Here is a 19,357-nt window from a genome sequence, read left to right as displayed (position 1 = left end):
ATAACCACTGGCCGCTAGATAGCGACAAAGCGTTTTTGTAAATAGTCTATGAGCCAGGAGCATTTTGTGCAGTAGGCCTATATTCTGAGTATCAAATTGAGATGAGATACTCAAATCTTACCGATTTAAAACTTTCCTGAATCATAAATAGTGTGTTTTCAATTTCATCTGATTGCCTCAAGACCTTAATATGCATGATTTTCTTCCCACTATTAATTGATTGATTGAAGTATTTATTAACAGTTTGTCAACAAACCATGTGCAACCCAGATTAGGCACAAACAAGGGACTCAATAAATTTTGCTCCTATGCCACCAAAATGCGGAACGCCCTACCAACAGTCATTAAGACATGTGAATTCCTTGACACCTTCAAACCGCTCTCAAGGGCACCTACAGACGGCTGCAATTCTGAATCCCCCACCCACACCTTTTACCCCTCACTGAATATGTTTTTTTCCACTGTTTATTTATTATTATTTATTTATGATGATTTCCTGTTTTTTGGCTATAGTAGTGTATATTTGTACATCTCTAAATGTGTTGATGAATTGAAAGCCCTGGTCCAGTGCTTACAGCGAGTCTCTCACTGACTGGACCAGGGCTAGACCCTCTTGTAAAAAAGTGTAATGCTTTATGGTGTCGTCCATTCACAGTTAACAGTTTTTGCATTGAATTTTGCTTGAAATGTACTGTAATTCTTCAAACTGTTAATCAATCAATCAAACCCGGAGCCGCCAGGTGGCGCTGTGAGGACTTTAGCTTCCGCTCCCAGCGGCGCCAGAACAAGAATATAATAACACCCGGACGTGGTCGTTTTCTTTTTTTTAACAACAACAGCAGCAGCAGCAATATGGAGGTGTTTGTTTGTGTTCCGTTTATAAAGTCTTTAAAGTTAAACGTCGTCACTTTGTCACCTGCTGCTACAGTCTGTGAGCTGCTGGACACTTTGACCGAGACACATGTAAGAATATTGACATTATTTTAATAGTTTAAACGTTACACACCGTATCACGCTGTTAGCAGCTAGCTATAGCAGCTAAACATGCTAGTAACAACACAATGTACGACCAGATAAAATACCACGTTGGTTAAGTCAATGTTCTAATTCTACTGATTCAGGGACCACAAAGATTTATTCCTCATTGTATTCCTTACTCCTTCAAAACCGCTCTCAAAGGACACTAACGGGCGGCTGTAATTCGAAACTACTACTTGCTATGTTTATTTTACCCTTTTACCTCCTTACACGATTTCCCGTTTAAAAAAAACTATATATATATATATAGAGAGAGAGATGTTAAGGTTGGTGTATATTTGTACGTCTCTAAATGTTCTGATGAATTGAGAAAGGTGGACCCTGTTGTAAACAAGTGTAATGCTTTTATCAGTGTGTCGTCCACAGTAACAGTCTTTGTATTGAGTTGTGCTTGCAAGTGAAATGTACCCATTCTGCAAACTGAAAATCAATTCTATCGTTTTGTTATGTCCCAAACGTTTTCTTTATATTGTATATAATATAAAGAAAATATTTTGAGATTTAAATAAATGTTGGAAAATGGAAATTAAGAAAATAAAATCACACGTGTGAAGTGAGGTGTGCGCTGGGCGCCCCTGAAAAATAAATGAAATAAAGGTGTATATTCTGTGGGTTACAAATTGTAACTGTTTGGGTAGCAGTGCAGTGTATATATACTATTGGACGTTAGTTATTAGAAACAAACACCAAAAAAGACAGGTAAACGTCGTACACTGGTATATTAAATCCAAGAGGATGAGCAAAAGTCTGAGACGAGCCTGACGAGTCACGACAGGCTGTGCTCATGCCTTGTTCAGCCGTTTTTGTGTTGAGGTCATGGTTGTATTGATGATGTCTTCGCTCTTCGTCGTGTTTCAGGGACTTCCTCGCCTGGACTTCTACGTGAAGAACAACGGACATCTGTCCAGCATTGATGACATCATCCAACATGGAGGCGTTTATCATCTGGAGCCCCGCCTCCCTGGAGGGAAAGGAGGTGGCTTCCTGTTCCTCTAATCATGTGACTGATTGATCGGTGCAAACGCAAGAAATCCTTTTTTTTTAAGGAACGGATGCCGAGGATGCACCATGGCACTCATCATGGGTGGCAAACATCGCACCAAAAGTTTGATTTAATTCATGGCAGTGAATGGAGCCGGCTGGACCAGCTCACGAACAAACATTATTTATGATAATTGGTTCAGGAATATAAAATAAGACTTATAACAGGTTGTTATCGTTGTTTTTCGATGTGCACAGTATACACTTATAGAGGCATCTAAACAGCGGCAGGTATCGTTTTCTGTGTCTGAGGTATTGCAAGATTTGGTTGCCAGACAAAAAACGGTAGACAGTCACACGATACTTGCACCGTTCAGAAATGCACTTTGTGCTCTTTGTAAAATCACTTGGTGTACACATCTAAAAGCAACACAGCAGAAAACAATGTGTGATCTCTTTTATTTTCCTTAGCCTAGTATTTTATAAAGGTCTCAATCGTTCAGAAATAGTGTTTGTTCATATCATCTGTCCTGCTGGCTCCCAATGTAATTTCACCAAACTTCTGGTGCGAGTTCCCCACCCCAGGTGGCCGGCTGGAATTGCTGGATGGAGAAAATGAAGTCTCTGACTGTCCCTTCCTTTTATAAAGAGTTTCCTTGTGCAAACTAGAGACGTCATGGGGTTAAAGGTCAGGGGTAACCCGTTAAAAAAACATTAATATGCTCATCGGCTTTAAGGGCCTTGCAAACGTGAAGCCTGGATCAACACAGGTCTCCTCCAGGTCTGTTGAAGAGGTGGCGCAACAACACAAGCGTAAAAAAAAAAGCTAAACAGAATCCAGCTCTGGTGAGTCGCAGACGTGTGCAGGTAACGAGCACGCGCGCAACAAATTCACGGGACCGCGCTCACGTAAATACGCTTGCGCTGTTGCACCGCGACTGCTCTGCGCAAAAACGCAGGTCTCATTGAAAATGAACTATAGGCGCTCCTCGTTTGCAAGGCCCTTAAAGGAGAACTGACACGCCCCTCGGGAGCTAATAACTGCTATCAAACAATGCTATCATGATTCTGACGTCAGAGTGGCGAAAGCTTTCCCCAACGACTTCTATGCGGGCTCGCCGGGCTTGGTGGCCGTGGTAGCATAGCAACTTATGCTACTATTTTGGTGTCACATTTAGCTTGAATACTGGGTGAAAGTCTCATTCAAAAAATTAATTTTTCGCAACATTGTTCAGGTGAACTGTGTGTTTATGCTTGTTCATTGTAATAATCAATATCGCTATGATTATTTTATTTATCGCCGCGTCGCTCCGCATGACAACATACAGTCTAGCCCGTCTCAGATGCAGGCTGCACACACACGGACGGACGGACGTATAGTCTCTGGTCAGGTCCCCGCATTGAACTGGGCATGTGTGTACGCACACACACACACGGCTATAGTGCATGACAGCGGGGAAGAGAGCTACAGACGCCCGAGGCAGATTCCGTGCCATTGCGTGTGTGTGTGTGTGTGTGTGTGTGTGTGCGTACACACATGCCCAGTTCAATGCGGGGACCTGACCAGAGACTATACGTCCGTGATGCGGAGCGGAGCGACGCGGCGATAAATAAAATAATCATAGCGATATTGATTATTACAATGAACAAGCATAAACACACAGTTCACCTGAACAATGTTGCGAAAAATTAATTTTTTGAATGAGACTTTCACCCAGTATTCAAGCTAAATGTGACACCAAAATAGTAGCATAAGTTGCTATGCTGTGTGTGTACACACATGCCCAGTCCCCCGTAGAGGCTCATGATCTCGTCCGCAAGACTATGCCTCGGCATAGCGATATTTATTATTACAATGAATACAAACATAAACACACTATAGTTCACTTGAACAATGTTGTGGTAACTAACTACGGTATTACAGAGTGAGAGGGAGGGTGTACATGTCAGCCTGCGGCTGAGAGGAGAAAAGAACAGTAGTCGCGCTGCTCTCACAGCGGCCAGACAACAGCAGACCGTCCGTAGTCGCGACTGTCGCGCTGCGGGGCTGAGAGGTCTCAGAGCGGGCAGACAGGGGTGTTGGCGACCGGGGGAACATGGGACTCCAGTCCAAAATTTGCGCTTGTGCTGCAGTTCCCCTAAAAAACCCCACGCCAACCTCAATTGCATTCAAACTAAGCATTTCTGGCGAAAAAATATTTTTTTTCAATTACATTTATAGCCAATATGACGCTAAATGTACCGTCAAAAACGCTAGCCTGACCTATAGCCACTTGTTGCTAGCGCCGTAGCCCCGTTTCAAACTGTTTCAAACTGTTTTCAGTCAGACCACGTGATGTGCTGTACCACCCATATTAATTTCGGGGCATGTCAGCGGACCTTTAACGCTTAATTTGCATATGAATAAATACACCCTAGTTTGTACAGATCATTCATCAGAGTTTAGACTGATGATGGGTTCTTGGTTTAACTATGATCCTAGATTACTATCTCTATGCATTTGATATATTACCTCGTGTTGTCCACGCTTACTGTAAATCCCTCTGGATTAATAGCGTCTGATAGTTAATATAGTATATTAATGTTATTAACCCTATACTAATATATTAACCCCTTAGGGTTCGGCTCCATGCTCAGAGCTCTGGGTGCTCAGATTGAGAAGACCACCAATAGAGAGGCGTGTCGAGACCTGAGTGGGCGTCGCCTGAGAGACGTCAATCATGAGAAAGAGTAAGACACGCCCACACAGCATGACAGCAGTTCGGAACAGTGGGTTGCACACATCCAGTTTGTCGCTGGACATAGTGTAACAGTTCAAAAGAAGTGTTTAGTTTGAGTTAGTTTTGTATAATGTTTCGACCACAGATGGCCTTCATCAAGTGACATCATTTGTGAGCCACCCCCTTATATAGTTGTAAGTCACAACACGTGACCACGGAACGTATAGGGCAGAAGCAGGTTACTTTGAACTCCAATCTGTGAATAATTATTATTGTGTGGGGGTATCCCACACAATAATAAAAACCAATAATAACCATGACGTATTAAAGACATTCTTAGACATTCTTTGCATTTTTTTAAAACGTAAATTTATGTGTTTTAGTGCTACAGTGCTTGAGGCTACTTGAGAACAAAGAGTACATGTTACAATAATAAAGGTGATGAAGAACTTGGAGCGATCATTCCAGTTACCTCAGTGTACGTTCTCTCTCTCGCTGCATTGTTTGGTGACAATGACACAAGAAAAATGCTTTTATGGTTGAAAATAATTTTTTTAGAGATTTGTGAAAAGGATTCAGAATAGGATTAGACATTTATTTTAGAGGGTAGGTTTAGTGGTTGGAATTAGAGTTACGCATTATTTATGCTTGCATACTTCATGCACCGATCCTTCTTTTTTTTTAAGGTTAAAGATGGTAAAACTTATTCAAATAAACGTTCTTAAAATTGCAGTCCAAATTGCATGTCCTCACAAGTATATTAATGTGTGTGTGTGTGTGTGTGTGTGTGTGTGTGTGTGTTTGTGTGTCAGGATGGCAGAGTGGTTGCAGAAACAGGGCGAGCGTGAAGCAGAGAAAGAACAACGTCGACTGGACAGAATCCAGAGGAAACTGTCTGAACCCAAACACCATTTCACTGACCCCAAGTTCCACCAGCAATGTCACGACCTTTCTGAGAGACTGGACGACTCTGTCCTCAAAGGTACAGTAGCACTCTGTCCGAGAGAGAGACTGGACCACTCGGTTTACAATGTAGGTAGGAATTTATCAGACGCACTCTTAATCCAGAGTGACTCATAATAAACAAGGTCAATAAACACATACATAGAATGCAGAGAGACAGTGCTTCAGTCAACTAGGATCACATGTAAACCGAGAACCTAGCATCAGTCTAAACGTTAGAATATCAATAAATAATAATCTATACATTGGAACTATGCAAACTATAGGATGGCAGGTCAACAAATGAACCTGCATCTGTCTACAATACATTATATAACTAATATATGTCTAAATTACATTTTATCAGTTGCATAAGGCTGCATGGTTGTCAAAGCTAGGTCAAGTGCCACGGGTTAAGGGGTTAACACATTTTGTACATAATACGTCCTGAAACGTCATAAGGATTGGAACCGAGAGGTGCCTTAGACGTCTGTGGACGTCCTAGCGACGTCCAAACGACGCGGGGCGAGATAATAATATTCAGAATAATTACTTCTTTTTTTTTTGGCATTTCGCTTTTCGCTTGCCGTATGCTAACGCTCTGTGAAACTATTAGCTTGTCATTGACTCCCATGTTAGCGCGGCGGAAAGAATGACTCGTATCTCCTCATCCAGGGCGCTCTCCGTGGTGATGAATGGATCGATATGCTGGCGCTGCGTTTCTGCTCCTCATCCGTCTCTCCCGCAAAATATGAACTCTTTTTGGAGCGTATATAAATATATTAAGATGATCGGAGATTGTGATGGCACTTTGTCAGTCAACTTTTTTAAGAAAGTATTTCCGGTTCATGGCTTTCAAAATGGAAGCGATCACTACTCTGGCGATTACTCCGGCGCAAGCAGCGCCTTTATTTTGATGCAGTTCCGGTACTAAATGTGTTAATAACAGAATGTTATTTATATAGCATTTAGACAGATGCTAGGTTATTTTTTTCCCTGGTATCCTATAGTTTCTTTGAGGCACGCTCTGTTCTCTTTGAACTCTATGTACGTAACGCTCAGCACAGATTTCCCAACTGAACAAAAAAAGGGGTTTGAAAGAAATACTGCTTAATTCCCAAAAGGTGTAGACTGCAGACCGGCAAAGAAAATAATTCTGGCCCCCTCTCTCTCGCTCTCTCACTATACGCACGCAGCCACACACTGTTCTTTGGGGCATGGAGGCACAGCGCTGAGCGCGGGTGGAGTCTGAAGAAGAAACAGAATGTTATTTAGATAGCATTTAGGCAGATGCTAGGTAAAAAAAAAAATCCTGGTATCCTATAGTTTCTTTGAGGCACGTACTGTTCTCTTTGAACTCTACGTACGTAACGCTCAGCACAGATTTCCCAACTGAACAAAAAAAGGGGTTTGAAAGAAATACTGCTTAATTCCCAAAAGGTGTAGACTGCAGACCGGCAAAGAAAATAATTCCAAGGCACTCTGTCTTTGATGAAAGAGAATTAAGGATTTATTTTGAGCAAGGCAACAAATTTGACAAACCCCTTTTCGACCTAGAAGGTCTTCATCAGGGTCTATCTGGTTTTCCAGTTTTCCAATTATACTGTCTCTCACACACACACAAACACACACACACGCATACAAATATACACACACACGTGTGTGTGTGTATTAGGGCTGCAACGATTCATCGATTAATCAAATCGATTATTCAATTAGTTGTCAACTAATTTAGTAGTCGATTCATCGAATTGGCAACTAATCACTAGAGTTTTTTGCAATTTATCATAGGTGATTTCCCACTTAACCATAGTTTGTCCAGTGTTAAGTGTAACTAAACTAAAGAGGAGTGAGCCATCTCCCTTCCCTTACAATCTGATGATAGTCGCACAGTAGCTTCTGCAAAGCAAAATATGACACGATTATAGTATCAAGAACAAAACATATGGCTTGAATATTTATTTTTAAATGACCTATTTGAGTTCAGAAGACTACTGTTCCTTCTAGACTGACACATGTGTAGCTATTCTTTAATCAAATGTATGCAGTCAGAATAAGCCTAAAGACACCATGAGTTGCTTTAATTAATTTTAATTTAGTTTGTCTTTTATTTGAATAGCAGCCTATTAAATCAGCAGCTAATCAAATCATTCTTTTGAATTAATTTTATTTTGTGTTAGTTAGAACCTAAAATAAAAGAACCTAAAATATATTTTTAAGGTTATAGCTAAATAAGGTCACATTCTCACCTAATACTTCGGTAGACTCAATGCGTATGGGCGGAGAATTTGGGATTCTTGCATATTTAATTTGCTGCGGTTTGCCTTCACACTGTCATCCGCAGCAATTGGAAACGCAGCACATTTATCAATGTGTTCATAAAGTAGCCTAGTACACAGTGAAATCTATGGTGATAAAATTATACTCATAACGTGCATGTGTCGTGCCGTCTGGGACTGGACCCCCCCCCTCTCTCTCTCTCTCGCTCTCTCACTATACACACACAGCCACACACTGTTCTTTTGGGCATGGAGGCACAGCGCTGAGCGCACTGATATAACAGACAGCAGCGCAAAATGTTTACACGTTTATTGAGATGAAAGTTCCTACTCCCCACTAGTCCCCACACAGTGACAGCACTCCATGTTTACAGCACACACAGACAGACAGAATATTCTGTAGGCTATAATACTATTACACTGCACTGCAGTTTTTATGTGTTTTCTTAAGCAATTGATTAATGTACTCGTCCTCATTTCGATCAGGGCTTCAGTCTCCTCATTCAACCAGACGACCACGTCTATCCACGGTAACGGGACATCTTTGCGCTGCGTAAAATATGACTTCTCCGTCTCCAACTGTGTTCAGCTCCTCACCCGCCACATTGTTTGCTTTATTTCCTTTATTTACTGCGGATTACATTCACACCTGCACCGAAAGTGCGATTGGAAGCGAAGCGAAACCCAGTTTTTGCTCGGAGTATAATGCGGTTCTTTGATACGCATTACGATTCGAATGAGCCTTCACACCTGCCAACCGAAGTGCACTTTCTGAAAATTACGCAGCAGGATTCGTTTTAATCGCAGCAAAGCTCTCTGGTATGAATGTGACCCAAGTGTCGTCATCCGATTAATCGTTTAAATAATCGGCAGATGAATTGATTTTGAAAAGAATCGTTAGTTGCAGCCCTAGTGTGTGTGCTTGTGTGTGTGTGTGTATATATATATAATTATTTATTATATGATCTAATAGGCATGCAGGCATCGTCCAGTGCTCTGGTGTCAGTGGGGGAGGGGCAGGAAGGACACAGAGGAAAGAGAATCAACAAATCACGTCAAGAGGACCAGCAGAACGCCAAGAAGACATGCATGTGGTCAGTCACACTGATACTGGTTTCTGATTGGTAAACTCAGTACACCTGTTTTCACAGCCGTGTTAATTGGCTCCTCCCCGCCAGGCCAAAGGGAGTGTTTTGCGCCCTGTCCGTCCGTCCATCCTTGTGTGTGTTCGTCTGTCTTTGAACAGCTAATCTCCGGCACCATTGGCCCGATTGCAGGGAAATTGTGCACAAACACTCCCTGGGAAATCTTTCTGATTGGGCCACCAGGAGGATAATTTCTAAGACCGAGGAAGAAATAACAGTTGAATTTGAACAGTTGAATCAGCCTCATGGTGGCGTGATAACAAGCTGATTTGACCTCCATTTTTCACATCTGCCTTTTATAGCGCCACCAGCAGATCGATATAGCTTTGTAAACTCTTTTTAAATATTAGTCCTTCAGACATTTTGCACTCATGTTCCCGATAGGCAGAGGAAGAAATGCCACCCTTATCACATTGGCCTGTTATAGCGCCACCAGCAGATCGATATTTGCACCGGAAACAAATGATCTGCTTAGGAATCAATGCATCAAAAACAGAAGAATCTCCATGAATTCAAGGCTTTATGGGTTGTGTAATTGATATTTTTTTCAGTTAAGCTTAGCAGTCCCGTATGACAAATAGCAAAAACAGCTCACAATTGTTGCATTGAATGCCAAAAGCTTGAGTTATTATGGCTTGTGTGATGCTCAGGTTTCCTACACAAGTCTGGGAATGTCTGAAATTAGATTTGATGGAGGATCATATTAGCCTGGAAGCCAGACTTATTCGCGCCATTGACTTCTCAGTCTGGTACTGTTTCCATGGGGTGCGACAGGCACGCTAACAAGGTATCTGCCTCGCTTTCGGGTTCTTGGAAACGCCCCCCAGCCACTGCGTTAGTTTTACTGAGGTTAGGTTTAGGTATAGTTTTACTGAGGTTAGGGTTAGGTATAGTTTTACTGAGGTTAGGTTTAGGTATAGTTTTACTGAGGTTAAGGTTAGGGTTAGGTTTAGGTGTAGGCTGTCAATCACAGCGACTGGCCAGTCACAGCGCCCCCTTCTACGTCACTCTGTACCGAATGCGAGGCAGAAACCATATCAGCGACAGGCACCCAGGATGTTACGCACACAATGTGAACCCTGTTTAAACATGTTTGAGGATGTTACACACACAATGTGAATCCAGGTTAAATCTATTTCAGGACGGGGCTTGATGACCTGGACAGCTCTGAGGAGGATGACGATGATGAAGGCCTTCCATCCATCAGTCCGTTGAGGAAGGCAGCTCAGAAGAGGGTTGAACCCCAGCTGTCTAACAGGTAATGAAGCCTCCTCTATGGCTGGGGTTCCCAGCCTTTCTTGTAGGGATCGTAGGATTATGAGGGGAGCCAAAAATGGCTGATCTTCAAGCACACAACACCTTGTAGATTTATAGGCCAGTGTGTTGACGACGTCTTTGTTTATTATATATAACCCAGTGTGTTGACACTTCGTTGTTTCTTCTTGTGTCGTCAATCATCGATGTGTTTCAGAGCACAAAGCAGCTCCACCGGTTCCAGTGACTCTGAGGAGTGTGCTGCCATGGAGACAGAACCACAGTGCAGTGCAGCGAGCAGCTCCAGTGATCCACGGTCCAGTGCCGCAGAACCTCAGCCTGGGCCCAGTAGTGTGCAGTGTGATCCCAGTGCTCCGGAAGCCAGCTCACCGCAGCACCGTGAGCAGAAGGTAAATTAAAACATATATATTTGAGATGTTTTTACATCAGTTATGTCAGTGCAGTGGTTCCCAAAATGTTTGGCTAGAGACCCAAAAGTTTTCCCGGGACCCCAAAAAGCAACTATTTTCTCAAAATTGGCATTGGCAGGCAATGAGATTTATAACATAAGGTGTTGATGTGCTTCTGTGTTTGTTCTCAACAGCAGAAGGTGCCTCCACCTCCTGTAGACCCGGAGGTCGTCACCTCAGCTCCACTTAACCTGAAGGTCGTCACCTCAGCTCCACTTAACCTGAAGGTCGTCACCTCAGCTCCAGTTGACCCGGAGGTCATCACCTCAGCTCCAGTTGACCCGGAGGTCGTCACCTCAGCTCCAGTTGACCCGGAGGTCATCACCTCAGCTCCAGTTAACCTGAAGGTCGTCACCTCGGCTCCAGTTGACCCAGAGGTCGTCACCTCGGCTCCAGTTAACCTGAAGGTCGTCACCTCGGCTCCAGTTGACCCAGAGGTCGTCACCTCGGCTCCAGTTGACCCAGAGGTCGTCACCTCGGCTCCAGTTGAATCGAAGGCCGCGACCTCGGGTCCAGTTGACCTGGAGGCCATGACCTCTGCTCAGGAGCTAGAGGCGTTTGGTCTGGAGGTGCTGAAGGCGGAACTAATGAGCAGAGGTTTGAAATGTGGGGGAACGCTTGGCGAGCGCGCCGCTCGTCTCTTCTCCGTCAAGGGACTGAGAGCAGACCAGATCAATCCGCTTCTGATGGCCAAAGCTACCAAAGGCAAGAAGAAATGAGATCCTCCAATCACTGACCAGCACGCTTCTGATTGGTTAATGCAGTGGTCATTCAAAGTGTGGTCCAGGGACTGCCAGCGTTCCATGAAGGGGTTCCAAATAGACCCTTTCAGATCTGTAACTCAGTGTACAAAAATGTAACCCTAGGTCCATTATAGTTCCATTTGTACACAGAGTTACAGAGGTCCTTGTATTACAAAGTTAAAGGACTCTGAGCAGAGTCAAGTTTTGACAATTGTCATTTGTTCACTTTTTATGGTATTTGTTTTTAGTTGTTTTTGAGTTTTCTTTCTTTTTTAAATTTTTCTTTTTCAATTGTTGCTTTTGGGAACAACGTCACAAACTGTTTAAAAAAACTGTTTAATAAATCAGTGCTATTGAACACCATTTTATGTTATATACCAGACAGTGGTTTTTATTTTATTAATTTCATTGATAGATTACTTTATTAACAGTTTCCAAAAAACAAGCCACCATAGTGTTTACAAAAGGATGACCAAGACAAGCCCTCAGGGCTTGTTTCCATTTAGGTCCTGTGTATTTTGACTAGTGCTACTGCGACCTATTATGTTTCTTGTTGAACGCTGAATTAGTTAATTGCTAAATGATGAGCACTTGTAAACTGTAGATATAATTCTAACAGTCCATGAGTCCAATAGGCCAATTGCCAGTAGCTGTTGTGATCGTTTTGTTCTCAACCTCACTGATCTGACAAAGCTGGACACAGGGCTTTACAGTAGGTCACTCACTGATTGTGACGAGTTGAATTTCTCTTTCCTGGTGCAAGTTTGATTCTGTGTTGATTACCGTAAAATGTCAAGTTAAAAAAATATTGATATTGCTAATACCGTATGATGCTACAGTATGTCTTGGTGGGTCATCGACCCATGATGGACTTCTTAGTGTTTCTCTCAGGTCTCAGCAGGATGGTATAACACTTTGGGCCAAACAGTGCCATCAATAGACCAAAACTAGATGCCAATATGGCAAACACCTCCACTACATCTGCATATTTGCCTGGAGAGCTGATATATGCTGGGATGAAGGCTATCCACACGGCACAGAAGATCAACATACTGAAAGTGATTAGCTTGGCTTCATTGAAGTTGTCTGGAAGATTCCTTGCCATGAATGCTAGGAGGAAGCTGAGGAGTGCCAGTAAGCCAATATAACCTAATAATACTGCAAAACCAACAGTTGATCCCACTGCACACTCATAGACTATCTTATCACTGTGGTATTGTGTGTTTTTATGAGGAGTCGGTGAGGCAGACACAAGCCAGGTTATGCAGACTATTGCCTGGATGAAAGTAAGAACCAGAACGGTTCCTCTCTGCTGCATGGCACCAAACCACTTCATGATGTCTGCACCCCCAGGCTTGGAGGCCTTGAACACGGCCAACACCACCATAGTCTTTACCAGGATACACGAGACACACAGCACAAAGCTGATCCCAAACGCTGCATGCCTCAGCTGACAAGTCCAGAGCCTGGGACGGCCAATGAACAGAAGTGAACACAAGAAACACAGTTTGAGGGACAACAAGAGAAGGAAGCTGAGTTCCGAGTTGTTGGCGCGCACCATGGGTGTGCTTCGATGATAGATGAAGATTCCCAGGACAATGGCACAGGTAAAGGTGCCCAGCAACGAGATGGTTGTCAAGGAGATACCCAGAGCCTCATGGTAGGAGAGGAACTCCATGCTCTTTGGGACACACTGGTCACGCTGGGGACTGGACCAGAAGTCCTCTGGACAGCTGGTGCACTCTGTAGAGTCTAACGAAGAGGGCAATATTTAAGGGACAGACAAGTACAACATCCTATGATCCTCCTAAGGATAACCTACTGTACATATATAGCTACGTAATGTAAACCTACCGGTCTCATTGCTGATTTCTCCCTCAGAACAAGCGATGCAGTCAAAGCAACAGACTGGTTCTCCTTTCCTTCTGGCCACCCGTGTTCCCCTGGAACAGCTCTCGCTGCACACTGACTGAGGCGCCTACAGAGGAAAGGCATGTAACCATTCACTCAACTCACGATACGATTCGTATCACGATACGATTTTTCACGATATTAAAAAATATATATATTTTAAAGAAAAATTACGTTTTTTTTTAAAATTTTATATGATTAATGTTCCCCCTTGAGATTGTTTATTTAACTACATTGCAAAATAAGTAGCATTACTTTTGACATAATTGCCTTCCTTGATGAGCATCAACGACCATCACCTGGGCACAGTCACAGACACAGCTGAATATGACTAAAGCTCACATTTCACATCACAATAGCCCCCCCCCCCCCCCCATCGATTTGAATCGATTCATATCGTCTGGATTAATATAGATATATATCGATATACCGTTACATGCCTACTAATGATCAATTTCATTCAAATTTTTTTGCAAGCTTAACACGAGCTATTCTAGAAAGCCAAAAAGTGACCTTTGTGGATTCAAAGTTCCAGAAGATTCTCTCTTCGTGGACGACGAGTTCTTCATCTCCGTGGGCTGACTTCTTGACCACACCCACATTTTGAACGTATGTACTTCCGTCAGGGAGCCACGCCCAGTTCATGACATCGTAGATTGGTATGGGATCGCCATTCTCATCAAATGATACACGATCACCAATTGATGTGGTGAAGTTGATCTTTTCCAGGTAATACATAAGCTAGAAATAGTGATGCGCAAATAGTTTTGAAGGAGCAGTACATAATACTTACATTGACACGGTCTGTTGAAATTACACTGCATTTTGTATTTTGGGCATACATACAGTAAATCTTTTCCCCCCCAGCATGACAATCATGATCTTCTGTGTCCCTGCACTATACAGAGAGGCTTCTTTGTTACTGCTCCAAATAATACTTTTACAGTAGGCCTACATTTACAGTACATTATGAATTATTATTCAAATGTTTTATCTAACTCCATTGAGTATTAAAACTGAACTGACATCACACCTGCCATGGCTGTATTGTCTGCAAACTGGCACATCTGTGCCCAGTGAAAGGCCCTCTTCCTGGCACACACTGCAACATGTCATGCAGGGCGTGGGCCAGAGCATACACAGCCTTGTACACATTATACTCTAGCCTGAGCTCGGACACATCCAACAGGGTAGTTTCTGCTGTGCCCAGGTCCTCTTGTCCAGTGCACACCCCTCCACCGGCATCCACCCACCCTGACGGAAGGGGTGCAAATTTACACCCAAATGCGTTCTCCCAAAACTTTCTCACCTGAAAAAAAAAAAAAAATGAAAACTTTAAGCATACATAGGTGTCTATAATGTTGATATGAACACGGAACACAATTGGCCCGTGTTCGGGGGAGGGGATCCAGGCAGGAAGGGTGACATTTGTCACGGCACGTAATCCTACAGGCGGCACCTTTTAGTGTGAAAGTGTCCATGAAAGTGTCATGGCGCAGCCCAGTCATGTGACCACTACTTTACTTCCTTCTCAGAGCTTCCTTGCCGGTGGGGGCTCCTCACTGACGGGTGAGTCAGACGGATATGAGAGCAGGAACAACACGCAAAAAATGTTTGTGATGAGGAATTAATCGGCATAATGACTAAATTGGGTTAAACGGGGAGTAAAAAGCGAAACCAAAACTACTATATTACATAAAATTTAACCAAAGACTCACTATGGTATTTTCATGTCTGTTGTCCGGGTCATTGGCGGGATGTATTTTTGACAAGAAGTCCTTGAGACCTGGTATCTCTCCTTGACGGACGGCAACACCCAGGGTGCCTGCCAGGTGCGGCATGAGCCGAGGAGTCTGGAAATTGGGATCTGTCACCCAGCCCAAATCAGCTATCCACTGCACACCTTTCACATTCTGTTTCACCACCTGTTGATATATGTGTGTGTATTTACATACACGTATACATACATGATATAATATTCACTTTAAATATAACTTATTTCAGATTCCTGATAATTATGAATCTCATAACCCCCAACCTCCTCCATGAGATTAACCATATATCTCCCATATACAAATGCAATGACCACACGGGCTGTGGAGGTCTTCATCGCGGTGACGATCCTCTGCAGTTCAGCGGGGTCATTGTCCCAGGGCAGAGCCTCCACGTAAGCCAGACAACCCAGGCCAGACTGGGCCAGCTCAGACTGGAAGGACCTGGCTGCGTCACGGCCATAGGCATCGTCAGTGAACAGCATCCCTGTCCACGTCCATCCGAACCGCCTCGTGATCTGGAGCATAGCTTGTACCTGATTGAATAGAGAATTGTGTTTAAGCTATATTGTAAAAAGGACCATATCACCCATTTTCAATTGTTCTTTGCTAATGCAATCCAAATAGTTTAGCAACTGTTGCTATGCAGGTCAAGCTTTCGCCACCTGATAGCTGTCAATGTTATTTTGAATTGCTGTGTTGTTGAACATATACACGGCTTAACCTCGAAAGTTACACGACTGATCCACCCAGGTGATGGCAATAATACTAATTGTAGTCTTACCGTGCAACATGAAAACTCCTGTCGGGTGGTCGTTAAAAGTTGATCTATCATATAGCCTACTGCAGGCCTGGTTGACTAGATTTAGAAGACATTTTGATGCTCTTGCTACTGAAATAATCAATTATTTATTTGGAGAAATCCAGTCATTTAACATGCATCTGAGCGATGCTCCACCATAGGGGGAGGACAGCTTGCCCTGTCTCCTCACTGCTAACGTGGTTGGGGAGGGACTTAACGAAGGGCTAATTACATGAAGATAAGGTGGAAAATGGGTGAAGTGTTCCTTTAACTTAATGGCGGTGAAATCAGTGAATCTCCTACACAGATTCCACAACGAAAAGTTGTCATTCTTATTGTCTTTTTGACTCTGTCTGCAGAGATCTTCATCCCCTAATACACACAAGCGACTGAGAGGTGATATCAATTACACTCACTCACTATAGGGATGTTTTCACACTATAGTGTGTACATATATACTACTTGATACCAGCAGTTGTTTGTAGAAGTTCACCTGGAAAGCACCACTTGGAACTGTTCTAAAGAAGGATGGAAACTTATTCCGGTCACTCAGACAGGAGCAGGTGGCGTAGTAACTAACCTGCAAAAGGCACAAAACATTTGTTCTGTGATATAGGCCTACTACATTTAAAATGTAGGCATTTAGCAGACGTTCTTAACCAGAGCGACAAAACAAGGTAAATGAATAGAATGCAGAGAAAACAGTGCAGTGCCTAAAGAAACTAGCATGTCAAATAAACAATGAACCTAACATCTGTCTAAATAACAGTGAATCCCATTCTTTGACTTTAAGCTCAAGTGAAATGTTCTGAATATTACAGGAGAGCTTTTCATCGATTGAATTCAAAACAACTTATTTAAGCAATCTATCTTTTTCTTTTTAGATTAGGCTACAAAGAATAATACTTTATGTTTTTATTTATTTAACAATTACAATCAATGAATAGCTCTCCTGTAAAACTCTTGCCTATGCTCTCCAAGCCCTTGATTTGTGTTCAAGAAAAAAACTAATCTAGGAAACAAAAGACATGATAATGAGTGACCTAAATATGTCTGCATATTAACGATAGCTTGGTCAGTCGTACAGCATCATTCCAAGGTGGCAACTGGCAAGTAGGATTACAGGGAGACCGTTGCATTTCCCCTGCAAGCAGAGCATGTGATGAAGTGTAGTGGAGAGATTGAGAGAAACAACCTTGTAATCCATTGAACAGTCCCTGTCAATCTGCTCAATTGTGCACTCGTGAGTGTGATGAACGTGGTGTACAGTCTGTACACAGTAGGTATAGCAAAAAGGCAAAAAGCATAATTTCAGGAATAATCCAGCATACTTTAAAGTTGACAGAAATCCGTTCATAATACATACAGAAATGTACAATACCCGAGCCGAGTATTGTGTGCTACATATGTTAGTATTATGATAAGGTTGAAGTTGAAACCTTACTGTATTGAGTGAGCACAGTGATTAATGTCAGCCCAAAAATACAAGCTCACAACATGTCGTTCACACTGTGAATTTGTAGAACCGTGACATTTTGTATTTACAGTAAAAAAAAGTACAGAGCCAACTCATGTAAAGTCTTGAGGTGGTTTAACTGGTTAAACATAATTATACAATGTACAACATTCTGAATACCACACCACATATATAGCTCAATCTTCACCCCAACAACAAAATGAAAAAGATGTTATAATTATGTGACCACGGGGGCCTGCCGGACACGGATCACTCACATGCACTGCCTGCAAGTAATGCTCTAGTGTCTTTAAAGCCGTACAAAATATGACACATTTCAGCGTTATTCAATAAACAAAACACAACACAATAAACACTGAATTGTTCATCATATTTTGTGAATAACAAAATAACCAGAATGAAACGCATCAAAATGGCGACGGCAAAAGTGGCTTCAAGGAGGAAACTTACCATGGGCACTCTGTACAAACCTAATATACTAGAGATGTCAATAGACAGTGCTGAGGAAACATCGCCCACTATTCCGAGCACCGGAGGAGAGCCGACACAGCTCTCGTCCAGTGTGAACTGCGCCTCTCGCCCACTGACCATTGACAACGCCGCATGGAATCCAATTCCAAGCGAGTAGCACGTATCATAGAGACTGTATCCCAGGGTCACGTTGGGAAGTATGCTGGGGTTTGTGTTGATCTCATTAATGGCAAAAGCCATGGTCTGGGCCCATCTGAACGCTTCGATGTTAAATCTAACACACAGAATGCCACCAGCAACTTAATATAATTTCAGAAATATACAACACAATCTTGTTATCTTATCCAATATACTAGAGTCGTCTAGCAGCTATAGACTATACAGCAGTTGTTGTGAAAGTTGAACCACCCTTAAGGGGGTTCCAGGGGCCCGGTGGTCCCTGATAAAATGTGTTAATATAGCATAAAAGTTGAAATATTTTGAACATTTTTTTAAACACAAATCTTCTTTTATGGGGTGGTCCCTGGCACAATTAACCTTTCAAATGGGTGTTTGCAGCCAAATGCATATCAATTTGGGGGTCCTTCCTTGGCATAAAAATGCATGAGAACCCCTGTACTACAGTACAAGTCCCCTCGTCTCATGCTTGCTACTGTATCTTTGATACTCACCCATAGCAAGTGGGGTCCTTTTGCCTGGAGGTGAAAGACAGCTCAGTGACCACAGACAAGGAGTGGATGTCAAACATGCCGCCCAGAACAAGGTCTCCGGCCTTGTATATTCTGTTGAGATTAAACCGTGCCTGTAACTCACAAGACGAGGAAGGTGAGGAAGACGACGGGGGGAAGGAAGAGAACAATATCAAGTATAAGTACATATATGCAAGCAGGTGTATGTCTAGAGAAGCCCTCATGGCTGACTGTCCTCCTCTGTCTAACCCCCCCTCTCCCCACCTTGTTTGTCCAGTTGTTGGGTTTTATACACAGTGCTGTGCCGTCCCCCAGCTGTGTCAACTTGTGTCATTTTACCTAATCGTTCACTCTTCCCAGTCTCTGTAGCTAGCAAGAGTATAGGTGGGCGGGTGGCCGGGGAGTTAGGGGTAAGCATGTATCCTTATGGGCGGGAGCTAGTATGGTTTATTATTGTTGTTGGAATGGTCTCGTCGTGGGGCATACTTGATGTTATGCACAACAGTGCCCTGAGAAAGAGAAGAGAAAGTGCTATTATATTCATTTCTCAGGATATTGGTTTTGGAGGCAGCATATGGTGAGCATTCAGTGGTTCTGATGGTTTAGGGGAAGCATTGATTGATTGATTGATTGATTGAATACTTTAATATAGACATAAATGTA

General features: G+C 42.8%; 2 protein-coding genes across 2 annotated transcripts; one reads left to right on the top strand and one right to left on the bottom strand.

Annotated features, from left to right (window-relative positions):
* Positions 1-828: 828 nt before the first annotated feature.
* On the top strand, positions 829-11,945 carry sde2 (SDE2 telomere maintenance homolog (S. pombe)). The gene is made up of 8 exons (XM_080757943.1): positions 829-963; positions 1,897-2,014; positions 4,638-4,749; positions 5,552-5,721; positions 8,934-9,054; positions 10,247-10,363; positions 10,577-10,769; positions 10,964-11,945. Exons 1-8 carry the CDS (start codon positions 853-855, stop codon positions 11,546-11,548), a joined length of 1,527 nt encoding a protein of 508 aa, XP_080614069.1. The 5' UTR covers positions 829-852; the 3' UTR covers positions 11,549-11,945.
* Positions 11,946-12,421: 476 nt separating this feature from the next.
* Positions 12,422-18,753, bottom strand: LOC308311897 (extracellular calcium-sensing receptor-like; the record flags this gene model as incomplete). The annotated part of the gene is made up of 8 exons (XM_080758686.1): positions 12,422-13,324; positions 13,427-13,550; positions 13,997-14,224; positions 14,517-14,792; positions 15,558-15,791; positions 16,527-16,637; positions 17,985-18,279; positions 18,677-18,753. 8 exons carry the CDS (start codon positions 18,751-18,753, stop codon positions 12,426-12,428), a joined length of 2,244 nt encoding a protein of 747 aa, XP_080614812.1. The 3' UTR covers positions 12,422-12,425.
* Positions 18,754-19,357: the final 604 nt, after the last annotated feature.

Source organism: Protomyctophum bolini (genome assembly GCF_963924005.1).
Source record: "Protomyctophum bolini genome assembly, chromosome: 3".
In the NCBI taxonomy this organism is placed as follows: domain Eukaryota; kingdom Metazoa; phylum Chordata; class Actinopteri; order Myctophiformes; family Myctophidae; genus Protomyctophum; species Protomyctophum bolini.
The sequence above is the reverse complement of the archived record's forward strand: the minus strand, read 5'-3'. Positions and strand labels throughout refer to the sequence as shown.